Source organism: Medicago truncatula, chromosome 3, assembly GCF_003473485.1.
Source record: "Medicago truncatula cultivar Jemalong A17 chromosome 3, MtrunA17r5.0-ANR, whole genome shotgun sequence".
NCBI classification, from domain to species: domain Eukaryota; kingdom Viridiplantae; phylum Streptophyta; class Magnoliopsida; order Fabales; family Fabaceae; genus Medicago; species Medicago truncatula.
In genome coordinates, this window is record NC_053044.1 from 15,120,221 (window position 1) to 15,141,514 (window position 21,294).

A 21,294-nucleotide genomic window follows, 5' to 3' on the forward strand; every position below is an offset into this window, starting at 1 on the left:
ATGAATTTTCAGAATTTTGAAGAAAAAAAATTAATTAAAAATCGAAAAATTTTAATTTTCAGTTTTTTTTTTACTTCCGATTTTTTTATTTTTTATATTTATTTTCCGATTTTTCAATTTAAAAAATGAATTGTTAGAATTTTGAAAAAAAATAAACAAAAATTAATTATGTGGCATGCCACGTCAGCGCCACGTGCCATGTGGTGGTGTCTGTCCCTTCTCGCCTTTCATGGACAGGGGCAGATGTACGAAATATTATCCGAAGGATTATAAAGGAACTACGACGATTGACGAGGGTTATCCGAGGTACAAACCTCGCGATTTTGGGATACATGTTGACAAGCAGAGGGTCCTATTGGATAATCGATATGTCGTCCCATACAATCCACATCTTCTCATTAGATACGGAGGTCATGTAAATGTGGAATGTTGTAACAAATCCAACTCCATCAAGTACCTTTTCAAATATGTGAACAAAGTCCCTGATAAGGCATTGATGCAGTTGTCTATTGACGGTGACAATCGTGATAAGTCCAAGCCGGTTGATGAAATAAAGCAGTATTACGATTGTCGTTATGTTTCACCTGGCGAGGCTGTTTGGAGGATATTTGCTTTTGATATACACCATAAATGGCCTCATGTTCTCAAACTAACGTTTCACTTGCATAATGAACAATCAGTACTATATGATGGTGATCATGACATCGAGGACGTGGTGATGTATAACAAGGAATCATAGACCATGTTTCTCGCGTGGTTTGAAGCAAATCATCAGTATGTAGGCGGTCGAGATCTAACATATGCTGAATTTCCAACAAGATTTACTTATGAGAAGAAGGACAAACAGTGGCAGCCACGTAAACTAGGATATCAAATTGGAAGGCTTCATTACACGCCGCCTGATATATGGGAGTTGTACTACATGAGGATACTATTGACCGTTGAGTTGTACTACATGAGGATACTATTGACCGTTAAGAAGGGCTGCATGAGATATAGATGCATAAAAATGATTAATGGACATACCTATGACACATTCCAGGAAGCACGCTCTGCTTTAGGATTACTTGATGACGACAGAGAGTTTATAGATGATATCACGGAAAATGGTGAGTTAGGTTCGGGCCATCAATTGTGTTGGTTGTTTGTGCATCTCTTAACCACTAGGACAATGACGAGCCCTGATATAGTATGGGATGCGGCATGGCAGCTACTGTCCGATGATATCTTATTTGAACGTAGGAAGCGTCTGAATATTCTGGGTAATGTTTATTGTACTTATTACGAAATCTATGCACCATTTTTTGTTTTGTTTACGATCTAATTTTTGCATTTTTTTTCTCTGTCTAATAAGGCACATTTTAGAAAATTGGTTAACATAGTCCTGTTCAAAGTATTGTATGCCTATCTCAATAAATATATTTATCTATTTAAGTAGTGATAATAAACAAATACAATATTCTTTCAAAAAAAAAAAAACAAATACACTATTAATTTGATTATACACTATTAAATAAATATATTTATCTACTGTCAACGCCACAAAACTGTCATATATAGCTTTCCACTATGTATATCTTGATTAATTTGTTCCCATTTTCTGTTTTTTAATTGATTACTTTTTCACGTTATCTAGATTAGTGAGCATTCATGACATCATTTTGTAGCAGTTCCTATATCTATTTATTTTCGCTTTAAATAAATAATGGCTTGGGAAATCCTTTACAAATAAGCTTATTTTTTTAGTTTGAGTTAAGCTGAAACAAGCTTTTTTGATTAAGAATTGAGTCGTGACTTTAATATCATTTTTTCTGTTGCATTGCATATATTCTCTTACTATCGTTTTTCTTTAGGTGTTCATATTAATTTCGTGACTTTACATTTAATATGTAGATATGCGTATCGGTGGCGATGACTTGAAGAACATGTGTTTGATTGAAATTGAAATGCTGCTTCAGGAAAACCGACGTCGCTTACTGACTTCAAATCTATGCCCAGGCCAAACGCGGCTGACATGCCAACTTTCACAAACAAGCTTATCATTGATGAGCTAAATTACAACAAAGTTGAACTGGAAAAGACACACGTTGATATGTTACTGATGCTGACTGATGAACAAAGATGTGTGCATGACAAGATCATGGAGTCTGTTGATTCTGACGACAATGGTTTCTTTTTCTTATATGGTTACGGTGGTACTGGAAAAACCTTTATATGGAAAAGATTGTCGGCTGCTGTTAGATCGAAGGGGTTAATTGTATTGAATGTTGCATCCAACGGTATAGCGGCTCTTCTATTACAGGTGGAAGAACCGCGCACTCCACGCCGACAGTCCCTATTGAGATTAATGAGGCGTCATCGCTTACGATGGAAAAGGATAGTCCTAGGGCAGACCTGGTGCGTGTTGCAAAGTTGATAATTTGGGATGAGGCTCGAATGATGTACCGACGGTGTTTTGAGGCTGTTGACCGATCATTGCTTGATATCATGTCCAAGAATGATCCCCTAAACGCACTTAAACCTTTTGGTGGAATGGCAGTAGTTTTAGGCAGATATTTCCTGTTGTCCGAGGAGGAACGAGGCCAGATATTGTTGATGCCTCGGTCAATTCGTCAAAGATATGGACTTATTGTAATGATTTGAGGCTTGCTATTAGATGCATCTTCGGTACCTGCAGAGCAGGAAGAAATTGCTAATTTTTGCAAGTGGATACTCTTAATTGGAGACGGCAACGATGCTTCGGGTGACAATGGTGAAATGAAGGTAGAAATTCCTGAAGATTTTCTGATATCAGAATCAGCAAATCCGTTGAAGGGTAGAAACACCTTGGTGACCAACTATTTTTCCAAGAAAGGGGAATACTCGCACCCACGCTTGATTCAATTGAGCATGTTAACGAATTTATGATGTCGCTGATTCCAGGTGAAGAGAAAGAGTATTTAACCTCTGATTCTATTTTTAGATCGGGTGAAAATTCTGATGTCCAAAGCGAGTGGTTCACACCAGAATTTCTTAATGGTATTAAGAGCTCTGGAATTCCAAATCACAGGTTGAAACTAAAGGTGGGATGTCCAGTTATGCTGTTGAGAAACATCGATCAGGCCAATGGACTGTGTAATGGTACTAGGCTGACAGTTATACATCTAGGGAAGAGCACGATAACTGCTACCGTAATTACAAGGAAAAAGGGCAGGTACTAGGGTATTCATTCCCAGGATGAATCTTATTCCGAGTGATCCAGGACTACCCTTCAAATTCAGACGCAGACAATTTCCATTGACGCTTTGTTTTGCAATGACAATAAATCATTGACGCTTTGTTTTGCAATGACAATAAATAAAAGCCAGGGTCAATCTTTATCTCGGGTGGGGGTTTATCTTCCTAAGCCTGTGTTCACGCATAGACAACTTTATGTCGCTGTCTCTCGAGTAACTTCAAGAAAAGGTCTGAAGCTGCTCATCCTGGATGAAGATAATAATGTTTGTAAGGAGACCACAAATGTTGTGTATCGTGAAGTTTTTCAAAACGTATGATCATTGGTTATGTTTTAGAATTGTTGTTGCTATAATATATAAAACTAAAGTTGCCTATTGTTTGGAAGTCGTTTTATTTTTAATTTCTTTGTAAGGCGTACCGGTAATTATAGACATGAAATTTCTATATAAGCAGATCCTCCTGTCATTGACTATTAATTCATGAACTTTTCAGGTTTAACAATCCGTGAAACCTTTTTTTTTTACATCGTTGTTACCCTAAAATACAATATTTACATTAGACCATTTGTTTTGTAAAAATTAAAAACAAATAACAATCGGCGTTTCTGTAGCCCAACTATATTTATACACACCCGTAAAAAATTAAACGTTTGCATTTACCGACTACGTGTATGCATGTGACAATGACTATTATATAAAAATAAAAACATATTTTTTAGTTTTTATGATTAATAAAATACATTTTGTCAACAAATATTATTACGCAGTACGTCGGCGTATTTTTGCAAGAAAATTACATATGCTAAGTTTAACAATGAGTGCATCTTATGCTACAAATAATTAGTACAAGTATAATAATCCAAATATTTTTATCGTTATATGCAATGTTTAGATATTTCAAAATATATACAAAATGAAGATGATATTTTTTTCATATCGAATTTAAAATCTATACATTTGATCAAAAAAGATTTTTATTTCCCCGTGCCAACACGGGTCACTATACTAGTAATTAACAAAGTGGGCCGGAAGCAGTCCAAACTCCAAAATGAATTTTACGAAAAATATATCATCCTTTGATGACTCACTCAAACTTTTTTTTTTTTTTTGAGAGAACTCACTCAAACTTATATCCCTTAGGGATAACACTTTTCAATAAAATGTTTAGCATGATCCAATCAGGGCCTTTTCTATGTATTCAGACTTCAGAGGCTCGGCTCTCATTTAAAAATATATCACTAATTAAATAAAAATATAATTTTTTTTTAAAAGAGCAAATATCAATTTAAATTAAAAATCAGATCTATAATGATTAAAAAATGTCAATATTCTAACTAACACAGAAAATATCAATATTCTAATCAATAATATATAAATATAACGTCAAGTGAATCTTTATCAATCTTCTAGGTTGTTTTTTTTCTTAATTTGTACTAAGGCAAAAATAAAAGGTTTATAATGTTTTTTTTAGAGAATAATTATAATGTTTGTTCTTTCAATTAAAAAAATTATAATATTTGTTATTAGCGCTTTAATATTTCATATGATAAGTATGAGCCAAAAATTATAAGAAGTGTTCTAAAAAAAATAAGAAGAAAAAATATTATATTTTGTTTTTATTTGTAAATATATAATCCAATTTGTTATGGAGAATTTGCCTGAATTGGAAAAAGGATTGAGGATAGATGAATCTCAAATCCATAGTAAATTATGTCCAAATCGAAAAAGCCCTCTCATACTAAAAAAATAATTAAAGAAGAAAAAATAAAAATAAAAAGAAAAATTAATTATTAAAGAAAAACATGAGTTAAGTGTTAATTAAATAAGAAAAAAGGAAAAGAAGAATAAATTATAAAACAACATTGGTTCAAGTTATTAAACCCAAGACCTGAACAACATCACTGCACGCTCACACCGGTAGGCCATTTCTGCACCACTGATATATTTGCCATATCACCAACCTCCATAAGATATTGAGCAATGTGTTTGACGGTCGATTCATTAGTTTCCCCAGCGAACTTTGTGAATTTGGGGACTTTCGAATTTCTCGGCAAATCAGTTTCTAACACATATTCAGATAAAGCCGATACAAAATTAGGCCTGTGTAAACCCATGTTAAAACCATTATGGGCTAATAAGGCTTCGACCACATTGGCTATGTTATTTTGGCCCTCGTAATTGTTTCAAAGGGCCTGCATGACCACTTAGTCTGCATGTTGGTGCCTGTTTACTATTATGGAAGCCCTCACAAGTTCTTCTTCTATCTCTGGTCGCACTACCTGCGCTTGATTCTCAGGCACTTGATTAACCTGTTCTTCGACAGGGTTTTCACTTGGCCTCACATTTACGTTTTGAGGCACTGGTATATTTCGCGCTGGGGGAGCACCCAAGAAATTGGCTATTCGCTCCATTTGAAGGGACAACGCTTGGTAACTGTTATTAAAAAAGTATCGTTCCGACAGGGAGTAGTTCAATTCAATTAACCTTTGGAAATGATTAGAAGAGAAAAGAATTGTAAGTTGGGGGTTTTCAAGCGTTGAAAATTAATAATATAAAAAGAGCCTTGGGATCATTGGTTTCATCTAAATAACAAGTCCTTCTCAAACCAAAACTATAAGCTTATAATGTTATGTTAGACCTAATTTCTCAAGACAGTTTCTCTTATGTTCCTCTAGCAACCAAGCCTATTTCGCTGACTTGATTACTATTAGATTTTGGTTCCTCTAACAACCAAGCCTATTTCGCTGACTTGATTGTTATTAGTTCCCTTGAAGATCGAAACTATATGTCTCAAAGATTGCAAAGCCTATTTCGCTGACTTTGCAATCCTTGTCTAAATTCACTTGTTCGAATATCAAAGCTCCACTTTCGTTTGATGAATTGATATTTGGAATAATGGATAAACAATTATCAAACCCTCCACTTTCGTTTCCACAGTTTGATAATGGTTGATCCATGTTAAAGCGGTGAATTTAGATAAGAAATTAGGGTTACATAAGATTAAGGCTTAGAGCCTGGTTTTGGTTAGGATTATGTCATTTAGACTTATCCAACAATCCCAAGACAAGGAGAAGTCTACTCACTCATGATCATCGTAGACATGGGGGAGAATAGAGAAAGCATAAAAGTAAATGACAAGAAAATAAAGGAAAAGAAAAGAACTTTAATTAGAAAAGCAATTGTCACTTATTGTATTCCAAGTAAAGATGAATATTTGTGATGGATGGCTACTCTATTTATAGCATACATTTGACTTAAAATCTAAGCAATTACATTTGGGCTAAGAAAGAGTAGCTTAAAATCTAAGCAAAAAGCAGCAAAAGGCACTCTGGAGGGTGGCACGGCCGTGCCAATGCTAGCACGGGCCGTGCCAAGCTTCTGACTTTGGGGAGACATATTTTTGTCTCTCAATCTTCATATTTTTGCTTCCAATCAGCTCCAAGTCCCTTTCTTTTGTTCCAAGACTCAATCCATCCAATATTCATTCCTGAAATAAAATAAAATGCAATTTAAATTAAACTATCCTAAAAAGGAAATAATACTAATATAAAATAAAATAAAATCTAAATAAAACTAAACTAAAAAGCATATAAAAGTAAGCAATAAATGACTCATCAAACTCCCCCACACTTAAATCTTTGCTTGTCCTCAAGCAAAAGGCATAAACATGGTAGCATAACATTTTCATATGACAATTACATTAAAGCACACGTCTCCTCAAAGGACTTTTATTTCAAAGAGTACACTAATCACAAACTCAAGTATTCTTTATAACCCCTTTTTCAACTCAACAATCAAGTCTTAAGTGAGCGTGTGTGTGTAGTCCAACCCTTTTCTTGCTCCTGTATAAGATAGATATAATGAGGAATATGTTCTAAGCCTAGTACTAAATTAACCAAGAAAAATTCTTCTTTCAATTCGTATAAGAGAGATAGGAGCTTTTGTGATCTTTTGCCAATTACATTTTGGATACTTTATTTAAGGAACAACATCTTCACGTAGGAGGTTGGAGGGCCTACCCCCTTCCCCAATCTAGATTCAATGGTGCCCCTTAAAACATCATCTTCACGTAGGAAGTCGGAGGGCCTACCCCCTTCCCCAATCTAGATTCAATGATGTCTTTTAAAGTTTTCTTTTCTAAGATAACATTATCTTCACGTAGTGATGAGTCTTTTATTATCTATTTTAATATGTTATTTAGTTTCGTTTTAATTAGATTTAACTTTATTTTATATTTATATTATTTCCTTTTTGAACTATTTTACTTTAATTCCATATTGTTATATTTTACGAACGAATATTTGATGGATTGAGTCTTGGAGCAAAAGAAAGGGATTTGGAGTTGATTCGGTACGAAAATACGAAGATTTGGAGACAAAATATATCTCCTCCAAAGTCAAAAGCTTGGCACGGCCCGTGCTAGGCTTGGCACGACCGTGCCACACTCCAGAACTACTTTTGCTGCTTTTGCTTAGATTTTAAGCTACTCTGTTTTAGTTTACTTGTGGAACATTCTAGTGATTGCTTAGATTTTAAGTCGAATGTAAACTATAAATAGAGTAGCTAGCCATCACAAATATTCATCTTTTCTTGGAATACAATATGTGACAATTGTCTTTCTAATAAAAGTTCATTTTACTTTATTGTTATTTACTTTTATGCTTTCTCTCTTCTTCCCCTTGTCTACGATGAACATTAGTGAGTAGACTTCTCTTGCCTTGGGATTGTTGGATAAGTCTAAATGACATAATCCTAATCAAGCCAAGCTCTAAGCCTTAATCTTATGTAACCCTAATTTCTTATCTAAATTCACCGCTTTAACATGGATCAACCATTATCAAACTGTAGAAACGAAAGTGGAGGGTTTGATAATTGTTTATCCATTATTCCAAATATCAATTCATAAAACGAAAGTGAAGCTTTGATATTCGAACAAGTGAATTTAGACAAGGATTCTAAAGTCAGCGAAATAGGCTTTGCAATCTTTGAGACATATAGTTTCGATCTTCAAGGGAACTAATAACAATCAAGTCAGCGAAATAGGCTTGGTTGTTAGAGGAACCAAAATCTAATAGTAATCAAGTCAGCGAAATAGGCTTGGTTGCTAGAGGAACATAAGAGAAACTGTCTTGAGAAATTAGGTCTAACATAACATTATAAGCTTATAGTTTTGGTTTGAGAAGGACTTGTTATTTAGATGAAACCAACGATCCCAAGGCTTTTATCTTTTCTTTTATTATTTACTTTCAATTAAAAACCCAAAACTTTCTACCTTATAAAACTTTAGTCTAATCATTATCTAAAGTTAATTGAATTCATAACTCCCTGTCGGAACGATACTCATATTTTACTACTTCGGTAAGACCGTGCACTTGCGGTTTTATCCCATCAAGTTTTTGGCGCCGCTGCCGGGGAGTTATTGTAATTTGATTAACTTTTCAATAGTGTTTAGTCTAAAAAAAAAAAAAAATTATATAAGTAAATAAAATATATTTATATATAAAAAAAAATATTTTATTTCTTTTTCTCATCTTTTTATTTTTTATATATTTATCTCTCTCTCTCTCTCTCTCTCTATATATATATATATATATATATATATATATATTTTCTTTCCTTTTCTTATCTCTTTATTTATTTATTTATTTTATTTACTTTTTATTTTTTCTATATATATAAAATATTTCTCCCTCCCTTTCTCCTTATTTTATTTTATTTTATTTTTTATTTTATTTATTATTTTTTATTTTCTATCTTTAACCGTTTTGATTTCAGGCATGGCTCAAAGACGATAATAACAATATGGATGAGAAACGTGCTCTCAAAGAGTATGCAATCACATCTTCAGATGAGTCATACGATGCTATTCTGTACCCAACGGTTGAGGGTAGTAAATTTGAAATAAAGCCTGCACTTATTTACCTAGTGCACCAAAATCAATTTTTCGGATCACCCGCTGAGGATCCGAATCTTCTTGTTTCAATTTTTCTAAGACTCAGTGGAACTTTGAAGGCAAACCAAGAGGCCGTAAGGCTCCACCTCTTTCCTTTCTCTTTGAGGGATAGAGCTAGTGCTTGGTTTCATTCATTGCAAATTGGTTCTATCACTTCATGGAACCAAATGAGGAAGGCATTTCTTTCCCCATAGTAAAACTGCTCAATTGAGAAGTCAAATCACACAATTCACTCAAAAAGATGGTGAATCTCTTTACGATGCGTGGGAGCGTTTCAAATAAATGCTTAGGCTTTGCCCCCATCATGGTTTTGAGAATTGGCTTATTATCCACATTTTTTATAATGGTATTTTGTTTTCCACAAAAATGAATGTTGATGCAGCTGCAGGTGGAGCTTTGATGAATAAAACTTTCACAGGAGCATATGATTTGATCGAGGCCAACCCCAAAGGCCTTATAAATGTTATTCAACTTAGGGACGGTAAGCAGTTTGAGGACACCATTATGAAAACTAAGACAATTGAGGGAGAGATAGAGAGTGAAAAGCAACAAGGTGAGAAAGTCATAGGAGAGAGTGATAAGCCAATCGTTTTACCACCTTATAAACTCAAAATCCATGTCCCACAAAGGCTTGCTAAGCCTAACTTCATAGTGATTGAGAGTTTTTCCACCCCTTGTGTGATTGAGAGTGAAACCATTGAAAAAGCTATGTGTGATTTGGGAGAGAATGTCAGTTTGATGCCTTTATCCCTTTGGGAAAGATTGGGTATAGGGTAGAGAAACCTCTCGATTGTCAAGCTAATGACTTTAAACAAGCGCTTCGTGGGAGGCAACCCACGAGTTTTAATTGCTTTTATTTTGTTTGTTTTTTGTTACTTTGATTTGTTTTGTAGGTATTTGTTCAACTATGATGTGAAAAAGAGAGAAATTTGAAGCCATTGACCAATAACCAAAAAAAATAATAATAATAAAATAAAATAAAATCTTCCCTCTTTTTCCAGAAAGTTGGCACGACCGTGCCAACCCATCAGCAAAAAAAAAAAAAAAAAATTATTTTTTTATTTTATTTTTTCTTCCCGTATCCATATCAAATAACATCTATAATTCTCTCCAAACTTCACCAACAATCATCCACCCACACCCAAACCAAGCTAAGGTCAATGGCATCAAAAACGAAAGGTGAGGATATTGAAGCCTCCGGAAGAGGTGCAAGCAAGAAGCAATCAACAGCCCGCAATCATGGGATCCAATTCAAGGATTCCGAGCAAAGAAATAGGTATAATTCTCTAATCTCTAGAACTATCTCTCCTTGCAGGTACCCTGATGTTAATGCTTTGGATAGACTAGAAATAGATGAGCATGTGATTAGGCTGTTGAATAAATTCACAACCCTGTGCTTAGGTACCTTCACACGGTTATTGCTTGCACCATATGGGGTAGAAAAGAGGTAGGAATGATGAGGAATGTTGAGATATTTTTGTTGTGGGCTATGCTTTATAACCACCATGTTAACATTTGCTATTATTTGATTTATTATCCTTTTTCAATTGCTAAAAAGAAACCGGATATAAAGATGATATAGTGGTAAGTGTAATCATCACTTTCATTGTTAAAAAAATTGGTGGTAAATGTGAACAAAGGGATAAATAGGATTGAGGGAAACTACTATCTAGACTTAGAAACCCTCACTACCATGTTTTTTTTTTGAATCCATGGTCCTTCTCACAATTACCTATATGAGTGGAGAGTCAATAATGCTAATTGCTTGACTATTCTACCTAATTCGGACATTACTAATCCGGAGGTGGTAGAAAACTTTGTTTATGTTGGCACTAACCCACAGGTACACAATGATGGTGATGAAGAGGAGGTAGGTGCAAACTTGCACCATGAACAAAAAGCCGGTGGAAACTATAATGATGAATGGTGGGCATGGATGCAAACCAAAGTTCAAAGAATATTCACCGAGCAACAACGACAAGGTGTTGAAATGATCGGGCTAAGAAACGATGTCCTAAGGGGAAATCAAATAAATGAATAACACAATCCAATGTTCCGATACATGATGCAACACCTTCACCTCCAAGGTCCACCTTCTGGACTTCAATAAAATTGTGAGCTTTCCTCTTCCTCTACTCTTACTCTACTTCTCTTCTTTCTTCATCATCCTCTTCTTTTTCTTCTTCTTCTTTTAAATCATTGAGGACAATGCTTCTCCTAAGTGTGGGGGGAGCCTAATAAAGTGTCTTTAGTCGTAGTGTTACCAAACTCCCTTGAACTTTATTCTTTTGTTTTGTTTTATTGTGAAAGGCATGATTAAGTAGCTTGTTTTTATTGAAAAATATCATGACATAAATTTTTTATTGTCTCCTCTTAATTGGTTATTTCTTGTACATGAAAGTGAAATCTTGTATTTTAAGTTTTCTTGATATACCCACATCTTGCTTCAAAGTGAATACAATTCTTCAATGAAACACAAGTTGCTTCCCTTGAGTAAGTGTATGAATAGGTATTTTAAGGAAATACGTTTTAATTTTAGTGGTGCGTTGACCTTTAAAAACTCTCAATGTAAAAGTAGTATAAGTTAGTATAAGGAGATTATAAAAAGCCAAATAGCCAAAATAATTTCAAGGTTGCATTATTGAATCTAGATTGGGGAAGGAGGTAGGCCCTCCGACTTCCTACGTGAAGGTAATGTTATCTTGAAAAACTTTAAAAATCATCATTGAATCTAGATTGGGGAAGGGGGTAGGCCCTCCGACTTCCTACGTGAAGATGATGTTTTAAGGGGCACCGCTGAATCTAGATTGGGGAAGGGGGTAGGCCCTCCGACTTCCTACGTGAAGGTGTTGTTTCTTAAATAAAGTATGTTGAAATTCCAAAAATGTGCAAATGGCAAAGATCAAAAAGATTGCAAATACTCCCATCTCTCTTATATGAAATGAAGAAAGAGTTTTTCCTGGTTGGTTTAGTACTAGGATTAGAACATGTTTCCTCATAATATCTATCTTATACAGGAGCAAGAAAAGGGTTGGACTACACACACACACTCACTTGAAACTTGATTGTTGGGTTGAATAAGGTTTACAAGAAATGCTTGAGTTTGTAATTAGTGTACGCTTGAAATTTAAGCCCTTGAGGAGACATGTGTTTTAATTAAATTGTCATATGATAATATTGTTTATGCTACCATGTTTATGCCTTTTGCTTGAGGACAAGCAAAGATTCAAGTGTGGGGGAGTTTGATGAGTCTTTTATTATCTATTTTCATATGTTATTTAGTTTCGTTTTAATTAGATTTAAGTTTATTTTATATTTATATTATTTCCTTTTTGAACTATTTTACTTTAATTCCATATTGTTATATTTTAGGAATGAATATTTGATGGATTGAGTCTTGGAGCAAAAGAAAGGGATTTGGAGTTGATTCGGTACGAAAATACGAAGATTTGAGACAAAATATATCTCCCCCAAAGTCAGAAGCTTGGCACGGCTCGTGCTAGGCTTGGCACGGCCGTGCCACACTCCAGAACTACTTTTGCTGCTTTTGCTTAGATTTTAAGCTACTCTGTTTTAGTTTACTTGTGGAACATTCTAGTGATTGCTTAGATTTTAAGTCGAATGTAAACTATAAATAGAGTAGCTAGCCATCACAAATATTCATCTTTTCTTGGAATACAATATGTGACAATTGTCTTTCTAATAAAAGTTCATTTTACTTTATTGTTATTTACTTTTATGCTTTCTCTCTTCTTCCCCTTGTCTTGGGATTGTTGGATAAGTCTAAATGACATAATCCTAATCAAGCCAAGCTCTAAGCCTTAATCTTATGTAACCCTAATTTCTTATCTAAATTCACCGCTTTAACATGATCAACCATTATCAAACTATAGAAACGAAAGTGGAGGGTTTGATAATTGTTTATCCATTATTCCAAATATCAATTCATAAAACGAAAGTGGAGCTTTGATATTCGAACAAGTGAATTTAGACAAGGATTGTAAAGTCAGCGAAATAGGCTTTGCAATCTTTGAGACATATAGTTTCGATCTTCAAGGGAATTAATAACAATCAAGTCAGCAAAATAGGCTTGGTTGTTAGAGGAACTAAAATCTAATAGTAATCAAGTCAGCGAAATAGGCTTGGTTGCTAGAGGAACATAAGAGAAACTGTCTTGAGAAATTAGGTCTAACATAACATTATAAGCTTATAGTTTTTGTTTGAGAAGGACTTGTTATTTAGATGAAACCAACGATCCCAAGGCTTTTATCTTTTCTTTTATTATTTACTTTCAATTAAAAACCCAAAACTTTCTACCTTATAAAACTTTAGTCTCATCATTATCTAAAGTTAATTGAATTCATAACTCCCTGTCGGAACGATGCTCATATTTTACTACTTCGGTAAGACCGTGCACTTGCGGTTTTATCCCATCACGTAGGAAGTCGGAGGGCCTACCTCCTTCCCTAATCTAGATTCAATAATGCAACCTTGAAATAAATTTTAAGCTTGGCCTTTTATGAACTCCTTTATACTAACTTATACTATTTTTTACTTTGAGAATTTTTAAAGGTTAATGTACCACTAAAATTAGAACGCATTTCCTTAGAATACCTATTTATACATTTACTCAAGGGAAGCAACTTTGTGCATATCTCATTGGAGGTTCTATTCACTTTAAAACAAGATGTGGGTATATTAGGAGAACTTAAAACACAAGAGTTTACTTTCATGTACAAGAAACGACCAATAAGAGGAGACAATAAAAATTTTATGTCATGATTGATTTCATTAAAAACAAGCTACTTAACCATGCCTTTTACAATAAAACAAAAGAAAAGAATAAAGTTCAAGGGAGTTTGGAAACACTACGACTAAAGACACTTTATTAGGCTCCCCCCATACTTAGGAGAAGCATTGTCCCCAATGATTCAAGATAGAAGAAAAAGGAAGAAGGAGAAGGACGAGATAGAGAGTGAAGAGATAAGGTGAAAAAGAGGAAGAGGAAAGCTCACATTTTTATTGAGGTCCATAGGGAGGACTTTGGAGGTTGAAGTGTTGCATCATGTTCCGAAGCATTTGGTTATTTTCTTCGGATATGCGGTTGCCCCTTAGGACATCATTTCCTAGCCTGGATAATTCAACACCTTGCCTTTGTTGCTCGGTGCTTATCCTTTGTACCTCGGTTTGCATCCATGCCCATCTTTCATTGTCTGCGTTATGGTCATTGGGTTCCTCTTCATGGTGCATGTGGGCACCTTCTTCCTCACCTTGATTATGCTCTTCATGTACCTGTAATCCATCACCAACATACAACAAATTTTCCTCCACCTCGGGGTTAGTCCGAGATGGGTTAGGAAGTAGAAACAAAAGAGGTAGACGAAATTGAAGTGCATAAGTCATGGGTGGGGGAATCTTAATGAAATTCATAGCAACAAGGGTTTCAATATTAAGCCTATTGTTGCCCTTAATTGGATTTATCCCCTCTTCCTCACCCACTCCAAACTTCCTAGCGATGAAGGTAATGATACCACCGACTACTATCTCAGCTCTATTATCAGGCTTAGCACCTATGGAGGAAAGGTAATCAAGTAGGTAGAAGCAAGTATTAACGGGATTGTTACTAAGAATTGCCCAAAGCATAAAAAGCTCATCCGTCCTAGTTGTTCCTACCTCTTTTCTACCCCAAATAGTACAAGCCATGACTCTCTAGAGGTATCTAAGGACTGGGTTGTGAATGTTACTAGCTTTATTGTTGCGAGGATTATATTGCCTTAACCCGGTGATGCGTTTCCAAAAGAGAGCGGGGTCGTAGTCTTCCGACTTGAGATTTGGATTCCAAGAGTCATGGATGAACCCCGCATTTGCAAAGTCCATCTCTAAACAAAAATCTTCAAGAGACATCTCGTAATCCATATTCAAAAGTCGGAAGGAGACTCTATGGTCGGGGTTATCAAAGTTCACTTTATCCTTCGTAAATTCAATAGAACTTAAGAATTCATAAGTGAAATTTTCAAAACCTTTCATAGGTCTAAGCATATCAACCCATCCTAAATTTCCGAGTAAGTTAAACACATTGTCCCTTAGTCCTAGCACACGCAAAGTATAAGGATCAGGATATCGACAAGGGTGCAAAGGTTTACAGATAAGAATTTTATACTTGTCCCTTTGCTTGGTGTCCTTGAAGATTATACCATGATTCTTGGCCTGCGTTTTCTTCTTTGATTGTGGTCCTCCGGAAGAGCTTGCTCCACCTCTCCTAGATGCCATTGATCCTTGACCTTGGTTTGACCTTTAGTGTTTTGGGTGAAGGTTGGGTTTTGGGAAATGTTTTTGGTGGAAAAGGTTGGTTGGATGATGGGGTTGGGGGTTGAGAAATTGTTAGGAGTTGGGTTGAGTGTATTGGTGATGAATTTGTGGGTTTTTAGGTAGGTGAATGGGGGTTATGAATTTGATGATTTTTGGTAGGGATGAAGGAAAGTTGTTTTTGATTGAAGAGTTATGATTGAAATGTTGATTGTGGTTGATTAGGTGAAGAAATTTTGTGAAATGGTGAGCTTTTGAGGGAGATATGAAGGTTTGAAATTTCTATGGTTATGGAGGTTTTTGAGAGAAGTTTGAATGTAGAGAGATGTTTGTGGTGGAGAATGAGGGAAGAAGAAGATGAAAGGTGAGGTATATTGTTACCTGGAGTCGGGCACGGCCGTGCCAACCCTAGCACGGGTCGTGCCAAGTTTCTGGAGTTTTGGAGGGTTTTTGGGAGGTTAGGTCTGGCACGGCCGTGCCAAGGTTCTGGATGAATTGGCTATAAAATTTCTCCGTTTTCTCGAATCATACTCGGACAATTACCTACAAAACAATTAAAAACAAACAACAAAACAAAACAAAAGCAGTTAAATGTGTGGGTTGCCTCCCACGAAGCGCTTCTTTATAGTCATTAGCTTGACGTTATAAGAAAGTGTCCTTAGAAGGGATCAAAGAGGTCATATGGTGTAGATGACGCTAATGAGCGTTCTTTCACATCGTGACCTTTAATCATGTTACAAGAATAGAGAGCGGGACCTTTCATATAATTCTCCAACTCAAACCCTATCAGCTCATCACTCAGTTGAAAAACAATCCTACCATTCTGAACATCTACTATAGCACCCGCAGTGGCGAGAAAGGGTCGTCCTAAGATTATAGGGCACTCATTGTCCTCATCTATGTCAAGCACCATGAAATCAGTTGGGATGTCTATCCCTTCTATTTTGACGGGGATGTCCTCGACATATCCGACAGGTTGGATATCAGAACGATCGGCTAACTTCAATGTTGTTTCAGTAGGCTTTAACTCTCCCAACCCCAGCCTTTTAAAGAGGGGTAAGGGCAACAGACTAACACTAGCTCTTAAATCACATAAGGCTCGGTTTAAGGTTTCACTCCCTATCATACAAGGGATGGCAAAGCTTCCTGGATCTCTAAGCTTTGTAGGCGGATTCTTGATGATTGCACTATTTTCCCTTGTCAAAGCTAATGTTTCATTATGATCTATAGCCTTTTTCTTTGAAAAAATTTCTTTAAAAAACTTGGCGTATAGAGGCATACGAGACAAAGCTTCAGCAAAGGGAATCTTAATGCAAATCTTTTGAAGTATGTTTAAGAATTTTGTGAATTGAGCCTCCAAGTTGAGCTTAGTAAGCCTTAATGGTGTAAGTGCTTTGTTCTTATCAAGCGGTTTCTCACTTTCTATCACACCTTTCTTACCTAGACACTTAACACTCTCTTCCTTGACACTTTTGGCTTTAGCAACGGTCTCTTCTAGCTTACTACCCCCAAGAAAAATAGCGTTGACATGAGCTTTGGGGTTTGTTTCAGGTTGACCAGGATAGACTCCTGGTGTTTGAGAAGAGGTGGCCACTTGTTGGGCTACTTGGGAGATTTGGGTCTCAAGCATTTTGGTGTGTGTGGCGATAGAATCAACCTTGGTAGTGAGTTTGGAGAGAGAGTCGTTCATAAATCCTGTTTGGTTTTTTAGTTCTTGAAGATTTTTATTTTGATTAGCTATGCAATTTTCCAACAAAATCTCCAAACTTGATTTCTGAGCCACTCTCTGGTTGTTTGTATAGCCAGGTGGTGCTGCTTGTCCATAGGAACCTTGAGGATTTTTGTAGAAATTTTGATTTGGCCTTGTTCCTTGGTTATATTGAGCGTAATTCAGTTGCTTAATATTGGCAGCACTACCTAACTGACAATCAACACCGATATGACCGGATATACCACGGATTTCACAAGGAGGGGATGCAGAAGAAGGTGTGACAGCATTAACATTAAGTTTTTCAAATTTTTAGGTTAATGCCTCAACCTTAGCAGCAAGGTTGTAACGCCCACTTTCGTTTAATCGTTATTTAATCGAGTTTAGGCAATTATATTATAATTATATAATATATGCATGATTTTGATATGTTTTGATGATATGATTGATGACGTGATAAGTTATGAGTTTTGGAGGATTTGATTATGATATGAGATTTATTTTATTGATAAATAGAATAAAGATTTGAAAATAATATAAAATATTTAGTTGAGGGCTGTTTTGATATTTTAGATAGTTTTGGGGGAGAAATTGAGATAAGATAAGTAATTAGGAAGAGATATAAATAGAGAAGACCTAATTGTTAGAAAAACGGATTGTACGTGAAAACTTTTGGAAAAGGGAGAAAAAGCTTAGAAGGGAGAAGAGCATAGAGAGAGCTGCGATTTCTTCATAACCAGGTAAGGGTGAGACTAATAATTCAATAATGTTAATTACTGTAATTCTGATGATTAGTTGACCAAGTTAGGATTGAATTAGAGAAGTTTTGGAATTAGGTCAAAGCCCTAAAAATTGATGATCAAACGGTAAAACTTGTTTAGATTGATGTAAGAACCGTCCTATAACCTTAGAATATGTTTAGGATGAATTCTGGAATCAAAATTAGGCTTTGAACCATGTTGTGTGATGGATTTTTGAGAAAAACCCTAGTCTGCCCGTGCTTCTGTTCATCGCTCGCCACAGCGAGTGATGATCCTCGCCTCGCGAGTGATGAACTTCATCGCTCGCCACGCGAGCCCCTTTCCTTCGCCTCGCGAGTTGTTTGGTGCAACTCGCCATGGCGAGCAACCTTTCCTCGCCTCGCGAGCTTAGGCAGAGTGTATGTCATATTTCGTGTTTCGACCTTTTTAGTTGGACCTTGGATGCCTTTAAGTGCCTAGACATACCTAGTATTGGTTAGGAATGATTTTAGGACAGGATTGAACCCAGAACAACATCAGTTTGGGAGATTAGTGTTACTCGCCATGGCGAGTAAGAACTCTCGCCTCGCGAGTACAACCAGAAGGTAGTTGTTTGAGTGTTTGTGCGATCTGTGTCGCATGTGTTGATCAAGAGTGAACCCCTAATTGGCATTGAGACCTAGTGATGATGTTTACTGCAGCCTGTAGAGTTGTTTAAGACTATATTGATATTAATTGAGTATGAACTAATGTATTGTATATTCATGCAAGATATGAAAACTTGATAATGATGCAATTTATGTGCTATTGATATAATGATATCATTTTGTTTATGTGATCTGTTTATGCTGCTTCCGTTGTTTAACTAAGTGCATAAGTATATGATGAAGTTTAGCTCCAAATTATTGGATGCATGTTGATAAGTCGATTACGTTGTTTTGTTCATATGTGTCCATGCATAGCATAACATTGAGCTTTGTCCTCACCACGAAAATTAGGAGCTTTGTCCTCCGCACGTTTTATAGGAGCTTTGTCCTCCGCACGATTAAAGTATATTAATACTTATGATGACGATTGGTACCACATGCATATAAGGAGTCTAAGAGCATTGTCACATTGTCATGATTAAGATGCCTTGTTGATAATGATTGAATATGTGATTACGTGATAAGTGTTATTTGATATGTTATGATATTCCTAATTATTGAACAAACGATTACGTGATAACTGTTAGCAATTATGCAAAGTTAATAATGGAATGATTATGTTGTTAATTTATGATTCTCAATTACATTGATTAATGTTATTGTATTATGAAATCTCACCCCTTCTGCTTGAAAATGTTGCCCTTCGTATGGGTAACTTGCAGGTGATCGTGCTTAGTGTGCAGTTGCCGTCGTGAGTGGCCTTGCCTTCACTGTGTCGTCTAGGTCGCTCTGATACGTAACGGGATGGGGTTATATGCTATAACATGCTTCATTCTCTTACGTGGATAATATGTTATATTTTATTATGTTATGGATTATGAACTATTTTTGATGGGGCCTACGTGCCAAACTGATTTATGATTTTTGAATTAAATATTCCGCTGCTATGTTAAAGATATTGTGAAGGTTAAATTATTATTTAACTGTTTATGGATTACGTTTCTATGTGATATCCCGTTTATGGTTTTTACTCTGATAATTGTTTATGAAATTTGTATATTGGGAAAACGGGGTGTTACAAAGGTGGTTATATTCAGAGACTTCGTATATACCTGCCTCTTTCTTAGAGGGAGTAGGAGCGGTGACGGCTCTCTCGTTGGTCCATTGGTAGTGATTCTGAGCCATGTCTTCAATCAAGGCATAAGCCTCCGTATAGTTTTTGTTCATTAGAGCTCCACCTGAAGCTGCATCAACAGACATCTTAGTGGTATATGACAAGCCATTATAAAACGTGTGGACTATAAGCCACTTTTCCAAGCCATGGTGGGGACAAAGCCTAAGCATTTCTTTGAAACGCTCCCACGCTTCATAGAGAGACTCCCCATCTTTTTGATTGAACCGCGTGATTTGGTCTCTAAGTTTAGCGGTTTTAGATGGGGGGGAAAATCGGGCAAGGAATGCTCGCCTCATATCGTCCCATGAAGTGATGGAACCGACTTCTAGGGAATGGAACCAAGCGCTAGCTCTCTCCCTTAAGGAAAAGGGAAAGAGATGAAGTCTTATGGCTTCTTGGTTCTCCTTTATGGTGCCACTGAGTCTAAGGAAGGAAGAAATATGGAGATTTGGATCCTCAGTGAGTGATCAGAAAACTGATTTTGCTGCACCAAATTGAGTAGTGCAGGCTTGATCTCGAAGTTATTACCCTCAACCGTTGGGTACACGATAATAGCTTGTGGCTCTTCCGTTGAAGGAGTAGCATACTCTTTGAGAGTGCGTTCAGCCATAGCGGTATTATTTTGTGCCTCTCTCTTTTTCTTATGCAAAAAACTTTCGATCTCAGGGATAAATTCTCCGAGACTTTTACTTCTTCGCATAAGAAATCGAGAACCCAAGAAGTTAATTGGTAATACAAAGGAAGAAGTAGAAGAAAAGAGGGAGAGAAAAGAGTTCTAATCACAAAGAAAGAGTTAATCAAAATTACTCCCCGGCAGCGGCGCCAAAAACTTGATGGGATAAAACCGCAAGTGCACGGTCTTATCGAAGTAGTATTAAAAGAGTATCGTTCCGACAGGGAGTAGTTCAATTCAATTAACCTTTGGAAATGATTAGAAGAGAAAAGAATTGTAAGTTGGGGGTTTTCAAGAGTTGAAAATTAATAATATAAAAAGAGCCTTGGGATCGTTGGTTTCATCTAAATAACAAGTCCTTCTCAAACCAAAACTATAAGCTTATAATGTTATGTTAGACCTAATTTCTCAAGACAGTTTCTCTTATGTTCCTCTAGCAACCAAGCCTATTTCGCTGACTTGATTACTATTAGATTTTGGTTCCTCTAACAACCAAGCCTATTTCGCTGACTTGATTGTTATTAGTTCCCTTGAAGATCGAAACTATATGTCTCAAAGATTGCAAAGCCTATTTCGCTGACTTTGCAATCCTTGTCTAAATTCACTTGTTCGAATATCAAAGCTCCACTTTCGTTTTATGAATTGATATTTGGAATAATGGTTAAACAATTATCAAACCCTCCACTTTCGTTTCCACAGTTTGATAATGGTTGATCCATGTTAAAGCGGTGAATTTAGATAAGAAATTAGGGTTACATAAGATTAAGGCTTAGAGCCTGGTTTGATTAGGATTATGTCATTTAGACTTATCCAACAATTCCAAGACAAGGAGAAGTCTACTCACTCATGATCATCGTAGACATGGGGGAGAATAGAGA

The 21,294-nt window shown here is 36.0% G+C and overlaps 1 protein-coding gene and 2 non-coding genes across 3 annotated transcripts; 2 read left to right on the forward strand and 1 right to left on the reverse strand.

Moving 5' to 3' along the window:
• Positions 1 to 742: 742 nt before the first annotated feature.
• Positions 743 to 3,200, forward strand: LOC112418258 (uncharacterized). Its single transcript, XM_039831917.1, has 5 exons — positions 743 to 1,262; positions 1,959 to 2,195; positions 2,303 to 2,548; positions 2,657 to 2,815; positions 2,923 to 3,200. The coding sequence occupies exons 1-5, from the start codon at positions 743 to 745 to the stop codon at positions 3,198 to 3,200; spliced, it is 1,440 nt and encodes a 479-aa protein (XP_039687851.1).
• A 6,172-nt stretch (positions 3,201 to 9,372) lies between these two features.
• On the reverse strand, positions 9,373 to 9,479 carry LOC112418191 (small nucleolar RNA R71). The gene has a single exon (XR_003008436.2). It is a non-coding gene; the product is annotated as a small nucleolar RNA R71 (small nucleolar RNA).
• Positions 9,480 to 19,884: 10,405 nt separating this feature from the next.
• Positions 19,885 to 19,991, forward strand: LOC120579778 (small nucleolar RNA R71). The gene has a single exon (XR_005645523.1). It is a non-coding gene; the product is annotated as a small nucleolar RNA R71 (small nucleolar RNA).
• Positions 19,992 to 21,294: the final 1,303 nt, after the last annotated feature.